The sequence below is a fragment of the Neomonachus schauinslandi genome, chromosome 6 (genome assembly GCF_002201575.2).
Source record: "Neomonachus schauinslandi chromosome 6, ASM220157v2, whole genome shotgun sequence".
Classification (NCBI taxonomy): domain Eukaryota; kingdom Metazoa; phylum Chordata; class Mammalia; order Carnivora; family Phocidae; genus Neomonachus; species Neomonachus schauinslandi.
The window spans coordinates 47,187,108-47,205,614 of NC_058408.1; the positions used below are offsets into that span (position 1 = coordinate 47,187,108).

The 18,507-nt window shown below is 54.2% G+C and overlaps 1 protein-coding gene across 1 annotated transcript; it reads right to left on the bottom strand.

Moving 5' to 3' along the window:
* Positions 1 to 7,115: 7,115 nt before the first annotated feature.
* Positions 7,116 to 8,426, bottom strand: FAM163A (family with sequence similarity 163 member A). The gene is made up of 2 exons (XM_021682596.1): positions 8,334 to 8,426; positions 7,116 to 7,523 (listed from the first exon to the last, which is right to left on the bottom strand). The coding sequence occupies exons 1-2, from the start codon at positions 8,424 to 8,426 to the stop codon at positions 7,116 to 7,118; spliced, it is 501 nt and encodes a 166-aa protein (XP_021538271.1).
* Positions 8,427 to 18,507: the final 10,081 nt, after the last annotated feature.

Genomic DNA, 18,507 nt, shown 5'->3' on the forward strand with positions numbered 1-18,507 from the left:
CCAGATGGGTCTGGAAGCAAGAGGCGTGGCGGGGTGGTTTTGCATGAGTTGATTTGGGGGAGCTTCACACTGGAAGAACCAATAAATGACCAGCTAATTTTGTTAGGGTTGGTACTGGTTGCTGAGCAAATCCCAAAAGAGATGGAGCTTAGCGAGGAGATGATAGAGAAACCAGAAAACTCAGATGTTACGGAAGGAGCGTGGCTTTGAATGGTCTGAGCTTCGTGCTCTGGATCAGCTCTGAGAGCTGTCCCAGGTATGCTCCCCATCGGGCAGCCTAGGACCTTGCTCAGATGCCCGTTACCCCCTCCGTTGCAACTGGCCACGGAACCATTTTCTCCAGGGGCTCAGACTACAACCTCATTACATCTCTGCCATAGTCATGTGCTTCAGTATAAATAAAGCCCGGTATTTCATCTTCTCAAACGTTGTAACCTAAGGCCGCTTCAAAGACATGCATAAAGGGAACAAAGGGGCATTCTTTTCTCCCTGCACTCAAATTTTTCTAGTCCACTTATATTTATGGTATTGTTCTAGTTCTTTCTCTCCCCTTCTGAATACACCTGTCTTTTTTTAAATATTAAGAATGGCCTAATGAAAGGGAAAAATGCACCGTCCTTCCTTTAGCAGACTTTGGCCGACTGCAAACCATGTACCGAGCACTGTGCTGGGTGCTGGGCTCATGCAGTGGTGAATCCAGCCCTCCACGAACACTCTGTCTACCGAGGAGATAAAGCGCCCACCAAGTATCAGCACTCCAACCTAGAATGCCACAGGGAGGTAGAGATAGGCTGTTTGGGTTATCCAGAAAAAAAGAGAGCGTTTACTGCAAGGGTTGGCAGAGGAGTAAAACGTTGAATCGTGGAAAAGGTTTGAAGGACAGGCGAAATTTGCACTGGTGGAGATGGGTGTGTGGGGTAGGAGTTGTAATTGAAAAGTCATTCCAGGTGGGATGAACAGGATCTAGAAAATTCCTGGTGTTTTTGTTGTTGTTTTACCTTTTTTTGGTGGGGGCGGCAGGGATCCCCCTTTTTTGTGTGGAGAGAGAAAGAGCACTCCTGTGGGGGTGGGGGGTGCACGCAGAGGGAGAAGGAAAAAGGAAAGAGAGAATCCCAAGCAGGCTTCCAGCTGAGCATGAGCCAGCTGAGGGACTCGATCTCACGACCCTGAGATCACGACCTGAGCCAAAATCCAGAGTTCGATGCTTAACCGACTGAGCCACCCAGGCGCCCTTGCGGGAACCCTTTTTGGATGTCTGATGCACACACATTTACATTGAATCCCAGGGGGCTCATAAACCCCATGTGCAGATCCATTTGGTTGAGTCCCTAGGGTGGGCCTGGTTTGCTCACCTTCCCCACCCCCTCTCCCTCCCCTCTCTGTGGCCAGTGCTCCACCTGCTGTGGCAGGGTGAGAACACCAAGGGACAGTTAGCTGCTCAGCGGAGCAGGCCCCGTGCAGCAAGGTCAGCTGCCCAGAAGGCTATGGGGACTGCCCTTGTGCCTGGCTTCCATCTGGGGACCCAACAGTGCTCTGCCTGAGGCTTCTGCCATCCATCCAGTTGGCGGGCACCACCCAGGACCTGGGCGTGCCTGCAGCCGGGAGGAAGGAGGCCAGGCCTCCAATCTCCCACTGCCTCTGCGGCGCTCCACTCACCTAGCCTTGCACCTCCCAGCTGGTTCATTCTCTCCACTGTCCAAATCTTCTTCCTTTCCATCTTAAAATATGCTGCCCGCCCAGGCCTCCCCCGACATTTCCCCCAAGATAGGCTGCAAAGTTACACTCCAACACACTTATCTTTGGAGTTTCCTTGAAGACAGCTTTTGTTTAGGAAAGTCCATCGTGCCAGAAGGACAGTGAGGATCCCTCAACACCCTGCCTTCCTACTGGTTTGCTAAGCCCCCAGCTTCTGGCTGGACAGGCAGCCAGGCCCTCCCTGAAAGCTTGGTTTTCATTCAAAGATAAAACATAGCTGTTAAAAATAATTCAAACATGAATGGTCACAGAGGTTCTGTTTGGGGCTTTGGACACAGTGGTGATGGAGGCACAAGCTTGTGAATGTAATTAATGCCACTGAGTCGTACACCTCAAAATGGTGAAAATTATAAATGTTCTGTTATGTATATATTTTACCACAACAAAAAAAATTGCAAAAAAAAATTATACGATATGAACCTCTGCTGGCTGACATTGTTTTCCCTCTGGTCTTCCAGCCATTGACCTGATGGAGAGAGACTTGTTCCACACCTGTAATGGAGAAGGCCCTTTGCCAGGGGAGGGTCCCTAGGGGTCCCGCGCTGCTGCATGTGACTACCCAGCATGCACTATTCTCAGGTACAGTGTTAGTATGCTCTGACTCAGGAAAAAAAAAAAATCTTTTCAAGATGTAGAGTCACAAAACTCACAACAATATAACCAGGCACACACTGAGGTTTCTCGTTGATTCCCCACTGCCTCCCAAAAGGAAAGCATTTTTATTAGTTTTGTTTTTTTTTTTTTTATGTATCTTCCAATGTCTAGCTCAGGCACATATTATATTACCATTTTTTGCCCTTATTTAAAATTCTCAATTCTTGATTTTTCTCTTTTGAGTTCCTCCTCATTTATTGTCACTAGCTCCTGACTCTGAGCTGGGGGGTGGTCTGGAGGGTGCTGTGTGCTGGGCACCCTGAGACACACTGTGAAGGGATGCCCAGAAGCCTGGGGTGCAGGAGTGTGTATTAAGAGCTTGTGTGCTACTGGGTTCTCCACAGAGGGAGATGCTAGGCAGTGGAGGGGGGATGGCTACTGGGGCCGGGGGGCTCAGGTGGAGAAGGTAGCCAAACAGGGAGGAGAGAGGAGGAGCGTGGACCAGACTAATGAGGGAAGAAGGGGTGCTAGCTGTCCTTGTCACTGTTGTCTGGGACATGCCTAAGTCAGTGCCTGAAGTTCAAGGAGTGTGGACCATTTCCATTGTGAGTATAGGGCTGAGGGGAGCTCCTGGTTATGCTTTTTCTTGCTGCTGTGCCGTCAGGAGCCCCCAGCCTTAGATACTGATGGTTTGGCCCTCTTTTTCTGAAAATGATCAGTGACCTCTGAGCAGCACTTGTAAACCTGAGTCTAGACAATGGGATGGAAGCAGCTTTTCTCTGAAATCCCTGGAGAAACCTCAGGGACAGGGTAAGGTTTTGAAGATCTGGATTGGCATGATGCAGCTCATGGGGCTGATGGTGTCAAGGGACCCGAGGGCTGTGTTGGTCAGAGAAGCCCATGGGATTTGGGGTGATGGGCCTGTGATCTTGATCACTGCTCCTGTCCTCCCCTCCCTACCCATTTGGGCATGGAAGGTGCAGTAAGACCTGAGGCCTGGGGCTGAGCTGAAGGCGCTCAGGTGTTACCAGGGAGAAGAATGGGGCCAGGGCTGTGACCCCCCACCCCATCACGTGGGGCTGCAGGAAGATACAGGGGCAGCCCCACCTCACAGAGGCGCCGGGTGAGAGGTTGAGGGTGGAGTGGGCCTGAGCCACTTCGCAGGGGAGGGGATGGCTTGAGGTTGGGGTGGGTGTGGTGATGACAGAGATCAGCTTCAGGGTTTCTGTTCCCAGCAGACAACTGGTGACAGAGCTGTGGCCAAGGGCCACCAGGGCTGAGGGTGAAGTTGTGCCCCGTGGGACTCCCAGGAGGCCTACAGGGGCAGAGCTGCCCACTGCCCACCCAGCTGTAATCAGGGCTCACAGTGGCCCTGAGACGGGCAGAGGGTGTGTCTCTCAGACCCATGCATGGGCCCACACACAGATCCACCCTCATCTTCATCCTCCCTGGATGCTCCCTTTCACACATACATTCCCTTCCTCTCCTGGTCTGGCAGAGAGGATCTGGTCCCCAAACTCCTCTACTGTCCCCTCCCAACATGTAAGGGCTGGCCGTGTAACGCTCTGCTCAGGTCTCCTCGGGCTTCAGAGGGTCGGTGATTTAACCCACAGCTACAGGTGGGGCCACCACAGGCCTGGATGGTGAGGGGGCAGGGAGCAGGGCTGAAGCCCGGGCTGCTCCCCAGTGAGGCTCCCTGTAGCCACTTCACCTCAGGGGCGGCAGCAACTACACTTCACATCCCCTTTCCCAACAAACAACACATCCTCCCTGGGCATGAGCTCTGATGGAGGCAACATGGCGGATGGGACCTGTTAGTGTGGAAGCAGGAGGGGAGAAGAAGCTGGTAGATTTTGGTGTTGACAATGGACATTCCGGGAAATAAAAAGGACCATTCGCTCTTAAATCCGTGCCTGGCTGCCCCCCTCCTTGGGTGAATAACAGAGGATTCTGTTGGATTTCTATTTCAAATTCCTCATTTATTTGGACATTCACTTGGTTGTGACTCCAAGTTATCAAAGATGCAGGACGGGAAATCTGTAGCAGGAGCGGTGACATGGAGGTGGAGACAAGATGGCAGACAGGAGAGTGTTCCCAGCTTCTCCTTCTCTTCCTGTTAGGGTACGATTTGAGAAGTGTCCAGACAGTGTCCCATGGGACAGACTCCACAGAGAAGATGTGTGCAGCGCAGTTGAATGGGTGAGCTTCCTCTTCGGTAGGTAAGGCCCTCCCTGCGACAGGGGGGCGGACAGGCAATCGGAGACTGTGCCCTGCACGCTGTGGGGGTGTGTAGGGGAGAGCCGTGGCCCATCATCTCTCCAGAGTCCCCAAGCCCAGATTTCGATGTGTTGACAAGATCTAGGCTGGGAAAACTACAGGAGGACAGGGGACTATACAAGATGCTTTTCATTCAGGGACCCCAATAGATCAGAGCCAGAAGCAGGTGACAGCCGGCAGGGCTGTCTTGATTTCTCCAAAGGCAGGAGGAACAATGACATTATGTTTTGGTGAGGAGCAACCACCCTTGCTGTGGCTGGTCGGCTGTGGAATTCCCGGGCAGCAAGGCACAGGGGCTGGCCGTCAGGAGGCCGCAACGGCTGTCAGACCCAGCTGCTCATGGCAAGGGGGGTGCGCTTGGCCCAGAAAGGACAGGCGATGGGATGGCGCATGTTCAAGTTGCTGTCCCACACTGGTGCCTCTGGACTGGGAGGCAGATCTCATGACACCCTGCTTAGAGCCGCCTCCTGCTATAAGGACCTGTTACCGTCTGAGATGCCCCCGGAGGAGAATCAGACAAACATGTTGCTTTTCACCGAACAATTAAAATCGTTTTGCCTGCTAAACCTGTATTTCACGGTGGTGGCTCAGTCCTCAACACACATTCCCGTGCACTGGATCAGGCCATTGGCAAGTGCATCTAGCCCCTGCCAGGACTCGGGCAAGGAAAAGCAGTGTGGCCAGCAGATCTTTTCAGGAAGTCCTGGCTGTTTCTTAGGAACCGTCTGGGCAGGTCTCCTTTTCCTGGAGAATATGGGGTCTCAGAGAAGATAAATGACTGATCCTAGAGCTAACAAGTGACCTCAGTGTGACCAGACCCCAGGTCCCCTGATTCGTCACCGGGTGTGCCCTAATTACAGCTGAGATGCAAGGTGACAAGTGCCCAGACAGAGTGAAACAGGAGGTGTGGTGAATCCTCTCCTCCTCCCCTCGCTCCCAGCTGCACCTGGTCCTTTCTCAAATGCAAAATCACGCTTTCCGCAAAGGGGCTAGCACTTTGCCTGCCCCACCCTCTGCAGCACACGGTGACTCAGAAGTGCTGGGGGTTAGGTATGTCCTTAGAAGGGGGAGCGGCCACCCCCTTAGCGTAGAGGCAACTGGAAAACTCATCAGGTGCACGCTCTCAAACAGCATTGGGCCACAGTGGAGTTCTAAGTGGGAAGGGAGGGCTGGGCTCAGGCAAGTAACAGGCCCTCACTGGAGACTGGGGGGCCGGGGGGTGCAGCGGAGGGCGGGCGGCAAGCGTGGAATCCAGGAGCGGGGGCCGCTGTCCCCGGTGCAATGAAGTCGTCCCGCTCTACGATGACGCAGCTGGATGCCCGAGGAGAAGGCTGGGCCTCTAAGGGGGGTACATGGCTTCAATGCCGCAGCACTGTCCCCCAGGAGACAGCAGGCTCCCCCTGCACCAGCCAGCTGCTTGCTAGGCGACTAGCCACCTTAATCACCTTCCACTCACGCTGTCTGAGGGTCAGATTTCCCTTTCTAGTCCGTACATCAGAGCCCCTTCCACCCTGCAGCTCCCGGGGCCGCAAAGCCCCTGGTGTGTGACGTGTATGGGTGGTGACAGGTGTGTGCCCACCTGAGAACACACGCACCCTCGCAGCACTGCTCCCCCACGCAGCGCTCAGGGTGGCAGACCGGGGCCCCAGAGACCATCAGCAAGAAGGTCTCATTCGCCGAGCTGCTCAGACTCAGTAACAAAACTTCAACAAGGTTCTCCAGCAGGGGCAGCTGGTTCCGGAGGCAGAGAAAGAGGATCTGGGGGGAGACAAGGTTAGGCTTCCCTTTTTGGTGCATTCCCCACAAATAACCTTAGGCCACGGCCTTCCGAGTCCACTCAGTGTGTCCCACGAGGAAGGGGAACGTAGCAGGTTCCAGAATCAATATCCATACTGGAGCAGCGACAGGGACTGCAGTTCCCATGATCATCACATACAAAAAAACTAGCTTGTGAACTGGGTCTTAGATTTGTTTTAGCAAGCAGGTCCTGAAGAGGTCCCCCGAACACCTTCCTCTCCCTTCTCAGATTCGCAGTGCCTTACTTCTCAGCTCTCCCCGCGCCCTCAGTCCCCTTTCTCCTTCCATCCCCCAAGGAGGCCCCCCAAGAAGGCCTTCGCTTAGCTTTCCCTGCTGTTCTTCCGCTCAGAGTCCAGCAAAGCTGGCGGTAGCGAGGGGAAGCAAGAGGGGTGGCGGCAGGGCTGGAGCTGGGGGAGGAATGTTCCAGCACAGAGAGAGGCACGGCTGCCCACTCATCCAGCCAGCCCCCACCTCTGGGCCTGCCCTGGTTCTCAGTGACTCCGCAGCTTGAATTCCACTGTGGGGCAAGAAAAGCCAAAAAAAAAAAAAAAAAAAACACCCAAAAACAAACAAAACAAAAGAAAACCACTGAGATTGTCCTTGTGGGCTGTTGGAGGGGTCCCCTGCTGCCCCCCGTTGTTCCTGCCGGGACAGCAGCGTCGGTATGTGGAGGGGTCAGGGGTGCAGGGGGGTTACACGTCTGTACTAATAGCCCTTGGATTGGTGAAGGCCTGGCGCCCAGAGCCTGGCCACGTCACCGGGTAACTCTGGGGCACTGCCAACTTGAGGGGTGGGGGTCCCCCTTCCTTGTAGTATGTAGGAGCAAAGGAGAGCCTCTCGCCTCCGCCCCCATTGGGCACCATGTCAGCCGTCCGTATGTAAAAGGGGGAGCTGTATGGGGAGCAGGTGGTGCAGTGGCCGGCCGCCACCCCACACGGCTGGCCGCAGGGCTCGCTGGTGAGAGGCGCCAGGCCACCCCGCCCGTCCGGGCCTTGGGAGCTGCAGGCATTACAGCTGGGGCCTCTGGGGTGTGGGGGCAGGTCGTGCTCCTCCTCCTCGTCGTCTGCATCTTCGGCTCTGCTCTTCTTGCAGCAATAATACTGAGGGGAGAGGGGGGAGGGATGCCTGAGGGCCGGACGCTCCCCTTCGGGTGGACAAAGGCACCCATGCCCCTCACGCACCGAGGACCCTGCGCAGAGAGCTCTTTGGTGTTGGGACTGAAACTCAACACCAGACACCCACGTTCCACCAGTATCTATATTCCCAGCTTTGCCAGACCAATACCTTCCCTTCTCCTTCCCCTACTTCCGAGGGCATTAACTCCAGGCTGTGGTTGAGAGAGGCAGGACCTCCATGTCATATTGAGGACAGGGCTGGGGTCACTGGCCCAGGAAGGACAGGCGATGGGATGGCGCATATGCAAGTTGCTGTCCCACACTGGTGCCTCTGGACTGGGAGGCAGATCTCATGACACCCTGCTTAGAGCCGCCTCCTGCTATAAGGACCTGTTACCGTCTGAGATGCCCCAGGAGGAGAATCAGACAAACATGTTGCTTTTCACCGAACAATTAAAATCGTTTTGCCTGCTAAACCTGTATTTCACGGTTTTTATGTATCTTAAGCTGGGAGCAGCTTTCTCCTAGTCTCCCAGAGGGGTGCCCCTTCCCAGCACTCCTGAAATCTCAGCTATGCCAGAGACACAACACAATGACCCGATATCTTCCCAGCATGGCCTCTTCGGGGGACCCCAAAGCGTACAGAGTGTGAGAGTTGCATGGCTCCCTTCCGGCCAGCCCCGATTCCCAGCCCCCCACGCTTCATGGCTTTGAGCTTTGTCACCCTCGAAGTGGGCCTCCAGTTTCTGCCCCGAGATTGGGGACGTGGTTTGCTGGTGGCCTCTGGGGACTGACCTGGAGCCTACAGTAACACAGGACCGCAATGATGCAGAGGAGGATGACTGTAGCTAGGATTCCGCCAGTGATCACAACTGTTCCCGCTGTCATCCGCCCGACGCCCCATCAAACTCTGCAAAGACGTGTGCGGAGAGGTGAGGGGCAGCCACACCAGGCGTGGGGTGGGGAGCCTCCTGGAACTTTCTACGCAGTTGGAGGCAGGGGGGAACCTGAGGGCAGCTGGAATAGGAGGACCACGGGCACTGAGAAACCAGGGGTTCCTGAAGACAGAGAGAGGCTGTGGCCTGGGCCAGCCTAAGCCGGGGGAGGGGGTTTGCGGGGCACCGCCGAGGGAGGGAAGAGGGGAAGCAGAGCGCTAACGGAGAGCATAATTCTGCTCTCGGCTTCTGCTCAGTTTCAAAGGTTCTTGCTGTGCCTTTCTCTCATTCTCCTTCTCCTCACATCCTGCTCAGCCCCCCACCCTCACCCCTTGGCTCATCGGAGACACAAAGACAACAGCTTCCTTTCCTGGGGGCTTAGTCTTTGGCACTGCCCTAAGCTCTCCCTGCTTGTCTCAGGTAATCCTCAAAATGCCTTTCAGGATGGTTATTAGTTATCCCTGTGTCACACATGATGAACTGCGGCTTCGGTTGGTTTGGCTGAGATTCTACCCAGCCTGGCTCACCCCACAGGCCATGCTCTTAATCACTGTCCTCTAGGGCACGCAGAGCAATGGCCCCTGAGCCCTGGACTCAGGTGGAGGGGACAGGGTCCGAACTTCCAAAGTTCCACCTGGTTCTGCCCTGGCTCAAACCCACACTCCTTTTGGGAGCATCTCTGTTCTCTTTCCAACTCCTGCGGAAGATGAGGGCAAGGTGAGCCCAGAAGGTGCGGGCAACAGGCAGCATTCTGGCTCCTGGAAGGTGGTGGCGAGGCTAGAGAATGGTCCTGCTAATGGGGGTAAAGCTCTGGCCTGGGGCACACTCCCTCTTGGGCACTGAATGGGGACTTCCCAGCCCCCCTCCCCAGGCACATGGGGACGAAGACTGGCCGTGCCCATGGAGCAGGAGGGTGGGAGGAGCCTGGGCATCTTGAAGGAAGAATGACCGTGAGCACTTACGTTCAATAAAGGGAACAGTGACCTGCAAGACAATAAAAGGGACAGAGCTATTGGAAGAAGAATGTTACCCCTGAAAAAGGCCCCAAGGGTTAAATTAGTCGCTAAGCCCCCTCTTCCCACCCCCGCTCTGCCCTCTTCACTGGGAGCTCTGTCACCGACAAGCCCACACCTCCCAAGTCAGCCTCCGGCTGTGCCTCCCACTGCTGCTTGACAGACGTGTCACTCGGGTGTCCCTCCGGGATGTCAAACTCTGGCGTCTAGTGTGACAGCCTAAGTTATCACCTTCTTTCCAAGTGGGCATCCCCCACCCCCCACCATTAGCGCTTCCACCAGAGTAGGCTGTTCATTACTCAAAGGGCAAGTGGGGCTGGAACGCAAGCAGCAGTCCACTCAGGAAGCCGTAGGCCCTGCTGCGTTCACCTGGTGGAAGGGGCACCTTGTTCTTCAGCCAGATACATCTGCCCCTCACCGTCACCATGCACCTTTGCCTTGCCCCACTGCCTGAATGCTCACCACCACCTTAACTCCCCTCCTCACCTCCTGCTCTCCCCCTACATGAAGCCTCTGTCCACCAGGCAGACCCAGTTCTTAAGAAGCTCAGAGCCTAGTGATGAAAAGACACTTAACATGCCTTACAATATGGCCTAAGACACACAGAGCAGCGGCTGTGGGGACACAGAGGAGGGAGCGACTAACTACTTGGGGAAGGTTCCCGGGAAGAGGTTATGCTTGAGCTGGGTGCTAGAAGCTGAGTGGGAGCTTGCCCAGCAGACAAGGGGAGAGGGCAGGCTGAACAGCCCAGGTGTGTGAGATACCACGAGGGCCTGCAGGAACTGTAAGGAATCTGGAAAGGCCGGGTAGGGTAGGCACCAAGTGGGAGAGGCTGTAAGCCAGGCAAGGATTGGCATTCAACTCTCTCGGAGGCCACAGGGGTTCCTGAAGGGCTGCATGAGCCCGCTTTCTCCAGCTGTTCAGATCCTGCCCACCCTCTAGCACTCTGAGAGACCCCCGCGGCTCCCCCATCGTGGCGCGCTCTCTCTGGATTCCCACAGCAAAGCCTTTCCATGGACCACTTTCCAAAGCCCCTCTTGGTAGGATGCTTGTCTGCTTTCACGTGGGAACATCGTTACTCCTCCAGTACATGAGAAGTCTCACGCGATCAGGAGCTGTGTCCGATAGGGCTTCCTACCCCTGCAGCATTGTACACAGCGCGGGCTGCAAGGAAGTGTTTGCTAATCCTCGGGCCTGGCCGCACAGCACGTCCCCGGCCTGAGAGCGATGACTCTGACCCACCACCAGGGGGCAGAAAGTTGCACCGCTCAGCTCGCATCCCCTCTTGCAGACCTGAGCATCGCTGTTCAAATCCAATTTGACTGACTTTGCCCAGATGCATGGTGGGCCATGCTTCAGGGATTCGCCGGGCATTTGTGAGGGGATGGGGTCGGGGGAAGACGAACTTCAGCCTTGGGAGAATGTGTGTGCCCTCATTACGACATGCCATCACTCTCCCCTGCTTGCCCTGCACGCTCACGACGGACCGCCGTGTGAGAGACAGAGAGGCCCGTGGAGTAACCTGGAGTTGAAGGCAGCAGTGACTCACTCTACCTGCAAGTCTTGGCCTTGCCCCCTGAGATGCTAGCCTGTTTTAGGATACAGGGAATGAGGAAGCTATATAAGAACAGAGCCCTCCCGGGGCGCCTGGGTGGCTCAGTCGTTAAGCGTCTGCCTTCGGCTCGGGTCATGATTCCAGGTCCTGGGATCGAGCCCCGCATCGGGCTCCCTGCTCCGCGGGAAGCCTGCTTCTCCCTCTCCCACTCCCCCTGCTTGTGTTCCCTCTCTCCCTGTGTCTCTCTCTCTGTCAAATAAATAAATAAAATCTTAAAAAAAAAAAAAAAAAGAACAGAGCCCTCCCTCCTTCTGACCTCCATGCCTGGCCTCCCCTCTTTGGGTACCATGCAGCGGTTCCACAGAAGTGGCCTGGAAAATAGGGGGAAGGCATGGCAGAGGCGCACATCTGAAGGCCCATCTGAGGCCCAGCTGTGCCATTTAGCAGCCACCCCATCTTGGAGACTGACCTCCTTTCCCACTTGTAAAAGAAAACTTAACAAAAAACTCAGCTTTCCAGTATGATTGTGAGGGAAAAGTGAGATTCGCGTATGCAAGAGCCCCTTGGGAACTCTAAGAGATCCTTCAAACACAGTTATTTGCGGGGAAAAGGACGGCCCAGACATTTTAGATGTCGGCTTCAATCTGGCCTTACAGTCAGAAACCCAGAAAGCACTCGTAAAGGGCATGCGGGCAATGCTCAGGTCCCAGCCACTTTCCCTACAGACCCCGTACTCATGGTACAATCTAGCATTTAAATTACTATATCCAAGGGTTCCTATTATTGCAGGTGGGTTCATTTTCTCTTTGCAACTAAACACAAATGATCACAATAGCTGCCTGAATCTAAAGAGCACTCTACAGTCTACAACGTGCTTCCATTTCCATCCCCTCCTGGGATGGGCAGGCTCTAAGACGGCCCCAAATGAGCCCTGCCTCTTGGAAGTCATGCCTCGTGTGCTCCCCTTCCCTTGGGGGGGTGTCATCTGCAACTTACTTCTAACCAACAGAACACAGCAAAGGTGAGGGGATGTCACCTCTGTGAATAGATTATATAACATTCTGAGCACCTTCTTGCTAGCCAACTCCTTCCCTTGCTGGTTTGGATGCAGCAAGTTGCCGCATTGGGAGGCCCATGTGCCCAGGGACAGGGGGTGGCCTCTGGCCCTCAGTCCAGTGACCTAAATGGAACTGGACAATCACAGAAGTGAGAGCGGAAGCAGGTCCTTCCCCAGTCGAGCTTCGAGATGAAACTGACAGACCCTGAGACAGTGGACCCAGCGGACTGTGCCTGGATTCCTGACCCACAGACACTGTGAGCTGGTCAGTGTGTGTTGTGTCAAGCTGCTAAGTTTGTGGGAGTTTATCATGCAGCAAAAGATAATGGATACGCCTCTGAACCACACAAAAACCCCACATGCAGGAGAGAAAGTCGGACCTTTAAGTGCTTTGCCTCAAGTCATACGATAGCAAATGTCTGAGTCAGACCCAAGGGCCAGTGCCGTGGAGTTTCTATCCTACAAAGCTGCCTTCTGCTGAGCTTCCTAAGGACAGGAGCAAAAGGTTCCCTCCCAGGGCCTGGCAGATGGGCTCCGCAGTGGCCAAGTCAGGGACCAAAGGCAGCCAGAGAGGACAAACCCATTGCCAACTCAAGACTCCTGGGGCCTGCCCTCTGTGACCAGAACTTTCTGGACCTCACTCCCCACCAACACCCCTCCCCACCCAGGGCCCAGACACCTTCTCCTGGGGGGGAGAGGGTCAGCCTGCACCTCACACGTACGTGGAACAGCTGGGACAGCGATGGCTTGGTCACGCAGGCTGCGCCTGAGCAGACAGAGGTTGGGGGTGCGTCATGGCCAAGGGCATCAGTTCCTGCCAGAAAAGAGAGGGGAAGATCAGTGAGAGCTGGAGGGGGAGGCCGAGAGGATGGACAGACCCCGAGACTGAGTGGATGTCCCCCAAAGGGCCTTGTTTGTTGGCTTCCGTGGCTGCCTCAGTCTCTGAGCCCCCAGCCTAGGAACCCAAGGACAGGCTTATAAGGCCACATCCCATCCCGTCCTTGTTTCCTTCCCTCCATTGTCCGGAAACCACAGCCCAACATGGTAGCAGGACGCTGGGCATGAGCCTCTGCCTATTCTGGGAAGTGAGGCTCAATGGGGGGAAGGAGGGTCGAGCTACCTCTTTCACATGCCCCTGGAGAATTCTGGCCTATCCCCTGGTGAACGTGTCCTTGTTGCCTGTGTGGCTTTTTCTCTCTTTTTTCTCTGGCCCCACGTACCTCTTTCCCATTCCCTTCTGCATCCTTCCCTGGGCCCGTCCATATTCCAGCGCCCACAGCCGCGTATTCCTGTCCCTCACTCCAAAGTCCCGAACTCCCTCAGGACAACATGCCAACAGGACAGTCGGGTGAGCATGTTCACGCTGGTGTGCTGATGGAGGAGGGGGCCGCAGGGTCCTACCAGGACATTTAGGAATCCAGTGGAGGCTAATTCCTAGGAGTCCCTTCAAATGAAAATTCTTTAAATATCCACTCAACCTGATCTACAGGAGAGTCTGGGCCTTATACTGGGAGTAGGAGAGTGAGGAGAGGAAGGACGCTCTCTGGTGAGGTTTCGCTCTGCTCATTGTCCTGAGGGGAGAAGGCCCTGCTAGGTGTCTTTGTAGTGGGGAGGGAACCCAACTGATAACTGGATCCACAGAGCCACCTTCCACAGGGATGGGTTCTCTGCCACAGCCAGAAGCTGGAGGTCAAAGGGCACACTTTGTCTCAAGGTCTGGCACTTGTCGGTGTTCAGCAGGTCCCAGGAGCAGAACTCTTGGAGAAGCTGAGAAAGCAGATGTTCACCTACAGAGCTGGCCCATCCCCGCCTTTACCTCCCCTCTAGATCTATGCCTTAATGCCTGGGATCGGTCTGGAATGTTCTGGGCACTTGGGCTTTCTTTTCTCAAAGATGTTCTTACTCTCGTTAAAATGGAAGTCATAGATAGCTGGATGTCCGAGGGGACTCTTCCTATCTAAGTTTTGATTCAGATGCCAAAGAAACGAGAAGACTAACATGTGAGTTTGGGACAGGTCCCTCTTCCCCAGCCATGTGCAGAGGAATATGCATGGGAACGTCGAAAAGTCTGTTTCAGGATCCAGGAACCTTTCTCCCACTTTGTAAAATACAGATGGGTCACAAATGTGTGGAAGATCTGGTGCGGAAGATTTCCCTCAGCAAGTTGTTGCTGAGCCACAAATCCCCCCACCCCCAAAGGGAGGAGGGCCGCGGGTCTGGCAGGAAATGGCTGGCTGTCCTGAGTCTGTCCAGGAGGGCCACCCGGAGGCGCGAGAAGAGCCTAGTCCACTAGGCTGGAGCTGGACATCCAGATGCCCAGGGGCTGAGCAAGGAGTTGCAGGAGCTGCCTGGGACAGGGTCGATGTGTTTGCCTGGGGTAAGGGAGTTGCAGGAGAGAGAGGCCCAGCTGGGAACCTCAAAAGAGCCCACAAAAAAAATCCACAAAAGCAAGAGCCCCTTTGAAGCTTCCCCTGCTCTCTAACCTGTAAGAATTCCCCATTTCAATCTGGCAGCTCGTGAAACAGAGCTCTTGGGGGTGGTGGGAGGAAGGGAGGAGTTGGGGAGTATAGACAGCAGAGGGACACGGCTCACTGCCCCAGCGGCTTCCAGCCCGAAGCAGATCCAAGCCGGCACAAAGGAGAAGAATCACACACTGTCAATTATTCAATGATTCCAACTTCTCAGTTGAGACGGTAGCCATAGCTGAGAGGTACCACAGACTGTCACCTCAGAGTGGGTGACACGCAGTGGGACTGGCGCAAGTTTTTATCTAGGGGCAGGGGAAGATTTCTTCCACCGAATACATTCTAAAGTAAAGGGATGCTCAAAGAGAGAAAAAAAGAATCAAAGTTGTTTGTTAAGCACAAATCATGCAATATGTTTGTTTAACCTACCAGTTACTTCGAGAAAAATGATCCATGGAAATGGAAGGACTCTGAGAGATCTGGCCCAGTATCTCTTTTCTAGATGAAGAAACCAAGTTCAGAGAGGACATGTGACACACAGCAAGATAGAGACAGAGCAGCAGAGCACTGGGAGTGGGGCCCCCCGGCCCCAGTCCCGGCCCTGCCATTAGGCTGTGGTCTCTCCCACACTTACTTCACCAGGTGCTAAGGTGTCCCCTGAAGCAGGGTCTTCCAAATTATCTTGACAGTAACAATCACCCGAGTCAGGTGTTAAAAAACAGAGATTCCAGACCGACCAAGGCAGCATCTCCAGAGGAGGGGCCCGAGAATCTGAGTCTCACCATCTGGCCCCTTTTAGGAAATGACGTAGGAATGAAAGTCTTTGAGAGGATCTCAGGCTGTAGGCAGCAGGGGAGGTAGGCGACCTCTCAGAGCCTGGGGCATCATCTGCTGCCAAGAACGCTGGCTCTGGACTCTGTGTCCTTGGGGCAAGTGGGCCAGAAGGGAGGAGGAAGAGGGGAGTGCAGGAGAACCATAGGGACGTGGCAATCCCGCACGGGGAGGCCCCAAGAGGTCAGGGATGGGGAATCTTAAAGGCCATTCTTCCCCGAGAGGCTGGGGGAAATTAAAGGCCACCCAGATAGGATGTATTGGGAAGCGAGGGTCCCATTGCCCCCGAGGCCAGGGGTCTGTGACTTCAGCTCACTGAGGCGGGGCCACCTTCTCCCTGCCTGCAGGTCGCTGGCAGGCAAGACAGCCACGGCCAGCAGCAGAACAGAGGAATTAACGACCGGCTGGCCCCTTGCTCCCCGAGCAGCCCCCTGAGGAGCACAGGTTAACCGAGTGGGGCCTAAGCACCACTGATCTCAATTTCTTCCCAGGCAGGTAAGCCTCCTCCAACCATTTATGAACTCATGAATTTGACACAGCCGGTTAGCAGCCGGGGAGACCCGGGACAGGTCTTCTTGTCTGTTACCAGTCTTCCTAGCCTGCAATCCTCAGTCCAGGTCGGCAGAGGGGAGGGGAAGAAGGGGTGCCTTGGACTTTGATTGTGCCCGTGGCCCTCCCCAAGCCCATATCCCTGGGAGGAGGGTGTGAAGAATGGCAGCCAGATGGGTTCCTCTGTCCCCTGTGGGCCGCTATGGAGCAGAGACGCTCACGCTGGTTGAAAAGCGGTCTCTTCGGGGATATACAAGGAATCCTTGCAAATCGGCAAGGGAAAAAAGGGACACTTGATGTTGTAAGGGGCCATGGGGCTACCAGGAAAGTGAAGAGACGCCCAAACTCACGGCTAATCTGAGGAATATGAACTGACACCACAGTCGGCTCTTACTTTATGCTGGTAGGACTAGCAAAAATTAGAAAGCTGGCTCATGCCCAGGGTCGGAGCTGCCGTAGGAATTTAGGGGCAGCGCTGGCGGGGGGGGGGGGGGGCGAAGCCAGAGCAGCCCCTGAGGGAGAGATCCGTGTCCATAGTCATGTTAAGTCCACACATACCCCCACAAGAAGCAATTCTGCTCCCGAATCTAGGTCCCCAAAACTTCTCAACGCATCCATAAGGGGTCATGTGTGAAAGATGTGCATTGCTGTGTTGTTTATGGTGCAGGGAACTGGAAGCAAGCTCAGTGATCATCATGGGGGAGTGGAGAAGCAAAGTCAGGTAGATGCCACCTCACAAGATAATGCGACTGTCGAAAGCACTGGACCAGAGAAACAGCGGTAAATCTTAGCACAGCGCTAAGTAAAAAACAAACAAACAAAAAGCCAAAAACAGAGTGAGCTGCCTCATACTGCCTACATAAATTTAAAATGCAAGCGTACAGATCAATAATTCACATTTTCAAGAACACATACTAAAAAATGGGTCACATTAAATGTTAGAATAGGTGCCTATGGAAGGAGAAGAATGGCATGGAGAGGAGCAAAGAGAAAAGCATATAAAGCAAGAGAGGGGCCTGGCACAGACCCATGATAAGCGATAATGTGCGGAATGTGATTAACTTCACCTTCTGCACCTGAGGTCCAACTTGAACAAAGAGAAAAGAAAGCAAGGGGCTGTTACCACCTCCAGGAAGCCTTCCATGATGTACTTAATGCCGCACATTTTTGTTGAGCCTCCCTCTCTGTCCCCAGGTAACTGTATTTGTTCATACAGTGCTGTCCTTTGGGTGTAGTCTGCCTCCTTCATTCGATTACAGGCCACCTGAGGGCACAGACTTGGAATCCTGTGTCTTCGTAAAGCTCCACTCCAGCTGCCTGGTGCTCTGCCTGTTCTAGACACAGGAATGACCAGCTCTAACTGGGAAGTCATTTTGTATGCAGGGTGCTATCCCAGCACAGCCTTGCATTCTGGGCTCATCTGCTGTGGATAGTGGGAGCAGCACTAGGCTAGGAGTACCAAGAGTTGGGCTTAAGTTCTATCTTCTATCCTACCTCGGGTGCCTTTGGACAAATAATGACCTCCTTGAGGTTCACCTGCAAAAGGAAGGTAAACGACACACCTCTCCTTGCATGGGGAAGATGATGGGAAGGGGGATGTTGTTTTAAATTATGCCGTCTTCTAGAGAGAGTGGGTGTTGTTCCAAGGACTCAGGGTCCCTGTGGTCCTCTGTGCCACCAACAGAAGGGATAGCCCTTCATTCTCACTTGTCCCTTGATGACTTCACCATGCCAGTGTTTGGGAGTAGATCTGGTAAGAGCTGGACCACTCAACACAACAGAATGAGAAGAGTTTATTGAGGTGTATGGTAGCAGGTGGACCAAAGAGGGTGGGATAAGGAAGAAAAGGGATCCAGAAAAATTGGCTGAGACTGGGGTGGGGGAGGCTCTGTTGAGTCTCTTGGCCAGTTAAAAATCCCAGCAGTTAGTTAGTGCAAGCGGCTTTTAAGATCTGGGCGGTCTCTATGTTTTTTGTGTTGTCCTCTCAAATTGTTGGTAACTCCTAAATGTGAATGATCTTTTTCTCATTTGTGGCAGTCAGATGAAGGGGCTGAGCTCAGACCTGGGTGCACATCGGTGGAATGCAGATGACACAATAAGGACTAGTTCAGCAGACAGGGGTTCGAGCAGGTCCTATCCAGATCCTTAGAACACACGATCCCTAAGATCCCTGATCATGACCTTGACTAGCATTCCTGCTGGGATCTTTGTGTCTCAACATGATACTCATGGAAAACCTATGTCATTCCCCTTGCTTATTCTTTACCTACTATTGAGCACAGAGCCTGGCATTGAGCTCCACCTCGGGAGCACAAACATGATGAGGCTGAGCACCCTCAAGAAGCTTACAGGGAGTGGGTGAATAGTAAACAGTAGGGAACATGGTCCCAGGACCCTCAGATGGAGGGCCTGCGGTCATACTGCAGTCCTTATCAGAGCCTGCAAAACTCCCTGGAGCAGGCAGAGCTGCTTGTTCAGCATTTGGGGTTATCAGTAAACATTTGCCACAGATAAATAGCCAAGGTGGGGGGCCCTGCTCCTCTCAGCCCAGGGCCGACCCAGCG

Coding starts and splice junctions, on each gene's coding strand:
- FAM163A (XM_021682596.1), bottom strand. CDS start 8,426: ATGACAGCGGGAACAGTTGTGATCACTGGCGGAATCCTAGCTACAGTC. Junction 7,524..8,333: donor TGTGTTACTGTAGGCTCCAG/GTCAGTCCCCAG, acceptor CTCTCCCCTCAG/TATTATTGCTGCAAGAAGAG.